Genomic DNA, 10,486 nt, shown 5'->3' with positions numbered 1-10,486 from the left:
CAATATGGCGGCATAAAATGCAAAAAGTGATTCGATTTGGATGAAACTTGGTATACAGAGAATGTTGGGTATTTTTGCATTGTTTAAAAAAAAGGCAACATTGGCAACGATACTGTAAACAAAATTTGCACCATGCATGGGGTAGTTCGACAACTGTTAAAACAAATTGTAATTCACCCTGTATCTTAATTCTAAATTCAATTATCCTACAGTCAATTTTGTTTGCGAGTCACTGCAAATGAAATCAACAATAACGTAAAGACGAAAGTCTCAGAGTCGAAGTGGGAGGCGTAGAACGAACATTGTCGTTAAGAAAATTGTATAGCAAAAGACACCTGGATTTGCTACGAAGAGGGAAAAAACGACCATTGAGAGGGTGTATCGTCGCGAAAAGTGGAGGAACGGTAAATTCGTGGAAACAGTTAACTCCGTGGACGTTGGGCGGGCGGTTATGAAAGTTTGTAAACGTCGGTGAGAAGAGGAGAGATGAAAGAGAAAAAGAGAAAGAGATTGAGAAAAGAGAAAGAGGGGGTGAGAAAAAGGAACGAAAACGCTAAATTGCCCGAGTGGAAACTTCAAAGGTGGAAATAAAATCTGTAAAAAGAAGCAGACGGCGAACCCAAGCTGGGAAAAAAACAAGAAGTAATCAAGAAGCGTGCCCGGAGGATGTGGGTTATGTTTAATTTGTTACGTTGCGGAAAAACGAAATAGAGATAAACAGAAACGGCGAAGAGGGCTGTGTGAGAGAGTTCGGGAGGGGGGAGGTAGAGGGAGGTGGGTAATCGGGAAGTCTGTGTTCTCAAAGGGTGAAAAACGTGCCGAGGTCGCTATCCATAAGAATATTTCTCGCGTCCTTCCTAGCTTCCTGGCGCTTCGTCGATAGGAATCGTTCCGTTCCCCTAATGGAAATCGAATCAATTTCTTATCGACTTAACAACTGGTTTTTTCTCCCCTTCTCCTTCCCTGAAGAATGAAATAAAAGTAGAAGAACGGAAATTAAATTCAAGCTGATGACCTAGTCGTCGAATACTCGCAGAAAAATTAAGTGAGTAATGATGTGAAACTTAACACATGTTTGTTCATGATTTCTTTATAACTCCTACTGTCTTGGTAAGGCCTAAATGAAATTCTAGGAAATTCTCTGAAAACATAGACAATTTAATTTGCAGAAATATTGACTATAATTTTTTTTGGGGGGGGGGGCCGAAAATTAATCGAAATAATAAAAATAATAAAAATCTCTTCGACTTGGAAAAGTTTTCCAATGAAAAATCGAAGGACATTTTTAAATAGGGCATTGAACAACTGCCTTTACGGTGGCAAGAACTATTAAGCAATGATGGAAATTATTTTGTTGATCAGTATTTAAAATTTCTTTAATAAATAAATGTTGATAAAATTTTGATTACTTTTCGGACCCTCTCATATTATACCGAAAACAAACTAAAGAGACAATTACATTGCAAAGGGTTAACCCTTTGCATTCGAGGCCTTTCCTTCTGGTAATAACCAACAACTCGAGATGTTTCTTAGAATTCTATTGCCATGAATTCAAAGCTATCTAGATTTGAGAATAAAGTCGATAAAGTCAAAGAAATTAAACCTAATGAAACATTAGGTATTGTAGATTTGCATGATACCTAATAGTGACTGAGAGTCAGCTCTCGAGTGCAAAGGATTAATAAATAAATTTCCATCACTCCTAGCTCCCTGTAAAAACCTAGAACCCTAAACATACTTCAACAACACTATCCAACTCCGCTACAAATAACTCCATCATTCCGCGATAAAAACAGCATAATACAAAACGGATCGTTCCCAACCCTTCGCAATCTAAAACATCGAAAAATCTATACTTCCATTCCTGACGTACCCTAGCCAAGCTCGAAGAAGCTCCAAGAAGCTCGATGGAGCAATTACTCTTCGGGCCGCGCAGTTACTGGAAAAAATTCATTATTCCCTAATCTCTCCGCAGAGCATTAATCACGAGTAACGATGCGTGTATCGCGTGTTCGCGCCGCTCGACCGATTAAAGCCCCGAGATACCCTTCGCCACGAGCGTGACGTCGTTTAACGAAAAGTCCACCGACGAGAGACGAGACCTTCGATCGTTCAGGGCTGTATCGGATAAGAACGTGTCGCGAGGCGATGATCCGTGGCCCCGTGGCTCGCAAAAGGATGGAAACGCGGGGCGGACGAGGGCGCAACAGCCGCGACAGAGAAGAAGAGAAAAAGGGAAATATCGGTGCACGGATTTACGCGGCACGTTACCCTAATGAAAATCGCGGAGGATGAATCGCGACGGGGGGTTGGGCAGAAGGTGGCTGAAATACACAGGGGTGGAATTAGAATATCAGAAATACGTTCGCGAGCTATACATACGTCTCACAGACACACCTTCGGCGACGTTGGTGTACGTACACTATCGCTCAAAAGTATCCGGACACTTGCTTTTGTTTTACAGGATGTTTTCCACTTTTCGAGTGATTAGACAATTTTCTTTGCCAAACATTGCAAACAATACTGTAAACTTCCTTTTTTGGTGCGTTGTTAGGGACCATCCAGATAGTATAAATCTATCGGGTTGTCCAGAAGTTTCGTGTCAATTTTAAAAAATAATTCATAGACACATCTGAATTTTGCTGTACATTTATAGCATTGAATTACATAGGTATCATTTTGTTCCACAACTTTTCCACCTTTTAGGGAATGTACATATTTGTTTTCAACTATTCCGATATATTCACGCTTGTACCACCTGCCAAAAATCGCCAAGGACTTTCCAGACAAACCAATATATTTGCAACCCTAATAGCATATCAAGAAAGGAAGTTCACAGTATTTTTTGCAATATTTGGTGCCTAAAATAACCACGCGTGAATCTAATTCTTTTCATTCAGAGTTCTTCGATACATACTAAGTGTCCGTAAACTGTCGATGGTATGTTCATGTTCTCTCGAGAGAAACAAGAAATAGCGCAAGCGGTAATATTTAACCGCGGTGGATACATCGATGAATCCTGTATTTAATTTTAATATAGTATTGGTGTGTTCTACATGTATAATTTTTAATTTAAAACGTTAAATACTTCGTAAGAAACTAATCTAAAGGTCACTACTTTAGGTACTTAACCCTTTGCACTCGAGGCCTTTTTATCTGCTATCTACCAGCAACTCGAGATGCCTTCTCAGCGTTCTATTGCCACGAGTACCAATCTTATATTGACTTTGAAGAAGCATCCTGATTTGCGATCGCAAAATAATTTGAGATTTGAGAATCGGGCCAGCTTTACATCACCGACGATCGTTTCGTTTAAGAAACTTCGAGTTCCAAAGAAACGAAGCCTAAACAAACGTAATTGCTGGTTGATTTACTGCGTCGAACCCGATGATAACTCTCTGTCACCTCTCGAGTTACTGCACTACGTTAAGATGCGACGGAGAGTCGCCTCTCGAGTGCAAAGGGTTAAATAACTTTTACGCGATTCTAATACATATGCATTTCGCAAGTGTCCGGATACTTTTGAGCGGCAGTGTATATAATACTTGTCGGTAGTTGACAAACCCTCGACATCAATTTCTCTCTCTGTCTCTAATTCCCCCCTTCTCTGTCCCTTCCCCTTTTCACTCTGCCGCCCTTTCGCCGCCCCTCTTCTCCGCCGCGTTCTCTGTCCCTTCGGCATTTCCCTCTCACTCTCTCTTCGTTTACTTTGGAGATATCGATTACCGGCTCAACTCTCCCAACCCCCATCAACCCCTCTGTCACCTCCCCACACAACCACCACCCTCCATCCCCCCTTATCCACTCCTACTCTCACCCACACCCCCAACCCCCAAGCACCAAGCACCAACCACTCGGCCCAGCTTGCTGCTTGGTTGCTTGCACGGTGTCACATCGGTGTAGCAGTTTACAGAGATGGTACAGTTCGCGACAATTACGATCAAACGTACAGTTAACATCGGCGCACGATCCACGCGAAAACGGGAGGCTGCGAGGGAACCCGTATCGCTTAAACGCTCCACGACCGTTCGGATCGATGATCGCGACGATTCCCTTGAGTTTCGGTTGCTACGATTCTTCAGAATCTCGATGGTCACACTTCCTGTCGACCCGTTGCGATCACGTTTTCGTTAGGGCGAATCGGGAACGCGATTTTACGAGTAACCGAAGAACTTGTCGTGGATAATACGGAATCATTTCGATCATTTGTTTGGCGCGTTGATTGCCAAGCTAATACACGTGAGAATCTCTGGCCGATTGAAATTTTGATTTGAAGGCAATCGGAGACTGATTAATGTAGCATCTGTCGTTGTGCTTATTTTTTTTAACTACACGCAATTCTATTTAAATTTATTCTCTTCGTATATAAAAATCGCAGCGTCCAGGCACATGTTCCAACCATTCTTCTTCTCCTCGAAAAAGAAACGTACATAAAGTATACGTTTAAATACTAATTAAACAATCAGAAACGTTAAAAGTCAAAGTCTCACATACGTCGTTGTCGGAATGAAACATTCTCGTGTTCTAATAGCCTGTATCGCGACAATATAAATTTTCTCACAATTTTTCTTGTCCGCTTTTATTTCTAATATTTTCTTTCTCGTCGCGTATGAAAACAGCAATGTTATTGCGTCACATTAAGGGAAACGCGAAACGCGGCGCGCAAGGAAACGCGAAGTTTATGAACGATCACGCGCCGCGATAACGCTCGCAGACAGGGCGCGCGTTTAAAATAATAGGAGGCTCCTATCCGGAGGTTTTTCCCGGACGCGGTGGGGGGTTGAAAATAAATCCAGGAACCGAGTATCGCGGCAGGGTTGTTGACCCTCCGGGCCCGGAACGCGCGTTTTCGTATACTGTCAGAGCAGTTTGCAGAACAGCGTAACGGCCGACGTAAGGGCACGTTCTCAAATATCCGGGAATTTATATACATGTACACACACGCGGACAAACGAAACGTCCACGTTTCCTTTTTCTTTGCCATCGCCGTTCACGCGCGTTGCATCCTTTATGTTTCGAATCTGAAGACTCGACGAAGGTTTATTGGGAATAGTAAGCGCAGAAATTAATTCTATACCTCTATACACGCTTATGTATGACTATACAGTGAATTTGTATGTATTTATAGGAAATTTAAATGTGCAAAAGACTATAAACGTGCGCACAGTATGCAATAATATAAAAAAATATTGAAAACAACGTTCATATTATTATATTTGCTATGTAAAATAAATTCCTATTTGGATTCAATTTTTGCAGGTACGTTTGCAATGATTTTATTTTGCATAAAGATCTGCGGTCTATTTATAAATCTAGACTTTGTATGATTATATCATACATTTTTGGTATCGTTTGTAGATTATTTTTTTGTAAATTAAGAAATACCTAAATCAAGAGTAGAAATGTACATTGCTCTAAATAATAATTCTTGCACTGATTACCTGAGTTTTAAAATCGACATTATGAATATTTATTCTAAAATGAATAATGAATACTCGTTCGATAATAAATAAATGTTTTCAGTGGGAATATTCTTCTATTTCGACATAAACTACTTTCAAAGTCTAAGACGTTCACCGTATCTCAATGCAAACAATTAACCCATTTATGTCTTAAATATATGTATACAATCTGCCTTTAAAGAATATTCATAAATATCATGACTATTCAAGAATATTCATACAAATTCTCAGCCATAGTAATTGCACCATCTTAAACATAAATTAATGTTTTTGACATAAATATTAACTAATCCGAATACAGAAGCAATGCTTGACGTTTCCAAAATGAAACTTAAGATATATTCAGAAATTCCATAAATTAGCAAATGTCAAGTATTGAAAACAACTCGAATGCCACGTCGAGAAGTTTAATGAAAAGAATCAACAGACTAGCGACAGACTGTGATTTCATTTCGAATCGAGTTTATTTTGAATATCTATAGGTACTCTCGAGTTTAGATGAACAGAGCGCATGATAATAATTATTACTATTTGCATTCATGTTTGTACACGACGTTTTGATTTAATAATCAGTTTGACTATTCTACTGTCGGTATCGACCATCCAAAGTTCACGGTAACTACCTGCAGCACAGCATCGTGTTCGACAAAACGGACAACACTTTCGACAATGTCTGAGATAATGAAATTGTGGCGGGAACTCCCGTTCTCATCACCAGAGGGCCATCTAACCAATCCATTCCCCGCAAGTTCACGATCCGATCACGTCGGAGTCACCGAAAACTGAGCAGCGTGCACCAAATAGAATGATACAATTCACGCGTCAATTCAATTTCGTCTAAAATAACGGATGACTGATAGTATTTATTTAGAGAGTTATTTAGAGAGTTTCAGACGGCTTGACATAGATAGAAAATGTTGAGAGCAAAACAATTATTCGGAAGACTCGATAGGGGTGAAAATAGACTGTGGATATTCGTGGTTAGAATCTTAGAATTTTAGTTTTTAATCAAAGATATACCTGACAGAAATTTAGCACACCCAACAACTGTACGCTATTATGACCGAACCAATACTTGTAACAAGTAATTTATAATTTACAGCAGTCGTTAATAACCTCTGTTGTTGAAATGATTTTAAATAAACGTATTTAAAAAAAAGAGAGAGAGAGACACGAAGTCCTAAACTAACTTCTGAAAAACGCTTTATAATATCATTTCTTGCATACACGTTTTCTTCTTTTTTAATATGGCGAATAAAGTTGCTAAAAAAAAAAAAAGGATAAGATGAATGGAGACATGACTCTGGGTTCATCTTTATTACGATAGACCAGACAAGGCAAAAAGTGCACCGCGTCGACTGGGTTTGTTGAAATGCGTCGATAGAACATGTCGCTTTGAGATATTGGCGTGTATCGATGTTGCTTTCAAAAGTGCCATGCGTCTTCCTGGTTTTTGTTTCGATAGACGATTCGTTCCCTTTGTCGACGGTTGTCTTGAAATCGATACGCGGCAAATGTAAGAGAACAGAATTATTTTTCGTTACAGTTTGCTCTTTCTTCGTAATTTCAATCCCAAATAAATAATAAATTAAAACAATAAATAGAGTTCGTAAACAGTGATGCAATCGTCATTGTCGCTGCTATACAAAAAAAAAAAACTCTTTCCCCGAAGAAAATATAAAATCCACTGCAACAACGGGTGAAAATGATGCCAAAAAGAGGGCAATTTCTCGCGAATGATTTTACCAAAAAGATTGTTCGACGAAACGAGAGGGAGCAACGAGGGAGAGAGCCGGAGCAAGGAAAGCAGCGGTTACGTTGGCCGACGATGAAAAATACAGAGCTATTTGCGCTGGCAGTTTGCGCTCGAACCTCCGGTTCGGATTAAACCCCGTGAAAACGGTAGGAAGGAACCGCGATGAGCTTTTAAAACGTGTCGTGCTCGATCGCAAGAATTTCAAAGAGTGGTTTCCAACGTTCGCCGGCAACGAATCCCCGCCGGCCGGGTATAATAAATATTTAATAAAGAAACCGGAAATGAAACGGTCTCCCGGGGAAATACTTTGGTCCACGTTAATGCTCCACTTTAATATGGGTAAGTCCAAGTTAAGCTCCTTACCGATGACGATACGATTAGTACGGTTGGCCGAGCTAATTGCCTTCGCGCTGATGGGGAACTGGAATCGAAGACCAGGCGATGCGAAGAGAGAACAATATCGATCGTTTTATTTTTCTCGATACGAACGGGAGAGCCATCTCGACTGTGATTATCGAATTCGGTGATGGCACTTTTGGACCACGTTCCTTGTATTCGAGGGGCAACAAAGTTCTGTGGATTTCGTGCTGTCGAAACTACATGTTATTAACACGTTGATTGCCACGGTACTTTTCAGGATTCCAGATATAAAAATCATATTATATTATTAAAGACTCTAATTGTAGTATGTAGTAATTATCAAGAAGCGTATAGAATGTGTGTTTGTTTTTTGAAGAAGATTTTACGAATTGAAGTATCTGTTTGCTTTTGATTTTGAATGAATTTTTGTATGATTATATTATTTGTTAATTGACAACCTTGATTAGATTATTGAAAAGTCTAATCGTTGTATGTAGTAATTATCAAATATAGAACGAGTATTTTTGAACAAAAAGAACTTGGGTATTAAAAGATTTGTTGAAATGACGTAAAAATTAATGTGGAAAAGTGCCTTACCATAAAGTAATGCCTCTGTATTTCGGTCTTCTCGCTGGCCAGCTTCTCGCATTCGATCTTCAGTCTGAAAAGTGAAAACCGATTGAAGACGAAACTAGTCAAGGCATGCGTTAAAGTGGAAATGTGGAAGTGTGTGTATATATATATATGAACATAGGTACATTTATGTAAGTTTATGCGAGTGTACAAGCGTGTTTGTAGCACGTAGATACGCGCAAACACATAGGACGAGACCGCTGCCTTCTCCCTTTGGGATTTGGAGCATCTTGAATTCGGGAAAGAAACGAACGGCGTGTCTCTGGAAGTAAGATCGAGTTCTCCGTCGAAAAAGCCGAAAGGAATAAGAAGAAACGAGATTATGACTGCGTTAGCGGTTGCGGTAGGCGGCCTCGTCGATGGAAAATGCAAAAAAAGTCCTGCTCGCGAATAAAGGAGGAAAGTATATCGGCGGCATTTCGGTAAATACGTGCCCGTTCTATGGATTATACAGAGCGAGGCACTCAAGGAGTTACGTACAATCACCTAGTAGCTAAACTGATATACTTTATAAAATTTTATTTCTATTATCGAATTTCTTTCATTTAATTTCTTTTATTTGATTAGTCACAGAAAGGAGTGATAAACATGCTAGGCTTCAGTTTTCTTTAAATAAACTAACTGTAATTTTTATTTGATTCCTTTTAGCCTGATGAGTCAATTTAACAACGTCATAGTTGGACACTGTACATCGAAAATAATCTTCTAGACGTTGATGAGTGCTTAACACATTAACGGTATTGAATATTGCTGCCACCACCAAAAAACTACCCCAAACCTGCTCAGACAGTATTTCCGTGTAGACAGTACGGTATTCAATATTAAAAAGCAAATAACCAAAAAGCAACCTAAACAACAAAAAGAAAAGCAAGTAAGCGAATAACTAAACATGTAAGTAAGTAAATAAATACATGCATACTCCCACAAACAAAAATACAATTGCTGCTAATAATATCAATTAATAAACACAATAAGTCGCTCAGCTGGCCCGTCTTAAGTGGGCAGCGTTGCCTCGTAGAAAATAAAGCTGTTCCTCAGCGTCGTCGTAACGTCACGCCGAGAACTTCGATGTAATCCAATTTAAACTTGGTAATTTTTGCATTACACAACCTCCAGAGGATGTACCTTCGATTCCGCGATACTCCACCGAAATGGTTTCCTCAACTTTCCGCGGTTGTGTTTAAAAGCTGTCCGTATATACGCGGTGTGTTCATAAATTCACGATGCAAAGTTCAGATACGTGCGGCAATTGTGAAAATAAACGGGGAGAACGGCGGGTTTCGAAGACCAACAGTTTTCGAGTTCTAAAAATAAGAATGCTTTTATTCGCGATGAAAGGTGGTCGATAGACGCCGGCATGCGAACGCTTCCGGAAAGTTTCTTCAGTTTTCGGCAGAGGGGGAGCCGATATGAATATTTGACAATACGGGATTAAAGTATAATGAGCTGGCGGTGAGAAACGAGGTCGAGGAACGTTCGTTTCGTTTTTAACTCATCGACCTCTATGTCATTCGCGAACGAATGACATTTAAATTTTAATTTTGTCGTATTCCGAAACGCGAACAATTTTCAAGCGGCTTGTCGCTCCGTGACTGAAACAGCGCGCAAATTTATATCGTTTTTCGTTTAATTTATTTTTTTTTTCCAGAGTAAATATGATTATGGAATTGCGTTAACGACCGATGGACGCCCCTTGTCTCAAACAGCATGAAAATACATTTTTTCGGGAATTATTTTCTTGTTCATTTAGATTGAATTTTTAACACACATTTGTAAAATATTTTTCATTCTCTAGAAAAATCTGTGATTTAAATTTATAATACCAAGATATACGCAATTTTGTCCGCGAGTCTGTGAATACTTCTTCAATTGAAGTAAATACCTAAACAAAAAATTTGTGAAATCCTTTCGTTAGAAATTTTCCGCAACTATCGTTTTATTCAAATAGCTATCATTAGCGAATTAAGTCCTCGATGATATGATATTTAATAGATACTAATTCTCAGTACGTAAATGTGAAAGATTTCCCAACTGCCGTACGCCATACACGGTGCCGAAGTAATTGTTCAACATAAAAGGCAAGTGTACATAGGTTAGGTTTAATAGCAGCCAAGCTGAGCTTAGCGATTATGTGTTCTTTTTATACGGAGTAATAAAGACGTTATTACTTTATATAGACGTGAAACCCTCCTACGTATCGGTAATGCATCTCCGCAAAGTGTTTTGAATCCCAAGAAACTGATATAAAATTTCCAGAACCAATTATAAAATACCC

The 10,486-nt window shown here is 39.3% G+C and overlaps 1 protein-coding gene across 5 annotated transcripts in view; it reads right to left on the bottom strand.

The window, feature by feature from the left end:
• LOC128875441 (protein groucho-like) overlaps window positions 1-10,486 on the bottom strand; it is a 152,211-nt gene that overhangs the window by 90,779 nt on the left and 50,946 nt on the right. For all 5 annotated transcript variants that reach the window (XM_054121022.1, XM_054121023.1, XM_054121021.1 and 2 more), the window contains one exon: window positions 8,176-8,239. In XM_054121022.1, coding sequence (XP_053976997.1) covers window positions 8,176-8,239 — 64 coding nt within the window. The remainder of the gene's footprint in view (window positions 1-8,175; window positions 8,240-10,486) is intronic.

This window comes from Hylaeus volcanicus, chromosome 4 (genome assembly GCF_026283585.1).
Source record: "Hylaeus volcanicus isolate JK05 chromosome 4, UHH_iyHylVolc1.0_haploid, whole genome shotgun sequence".
NCBI classification, from domain to species: Eukaryota; Metazoa; Arthropoda; class Insecta; order Hymenoptera; family Colletidae; genus Hylaeus; species Hylaeus volcanicus.
Note: the sequence above shows the minus strand (reverse complement) of the source record. Positions and strands in the feature narration are given on the sequence as shown.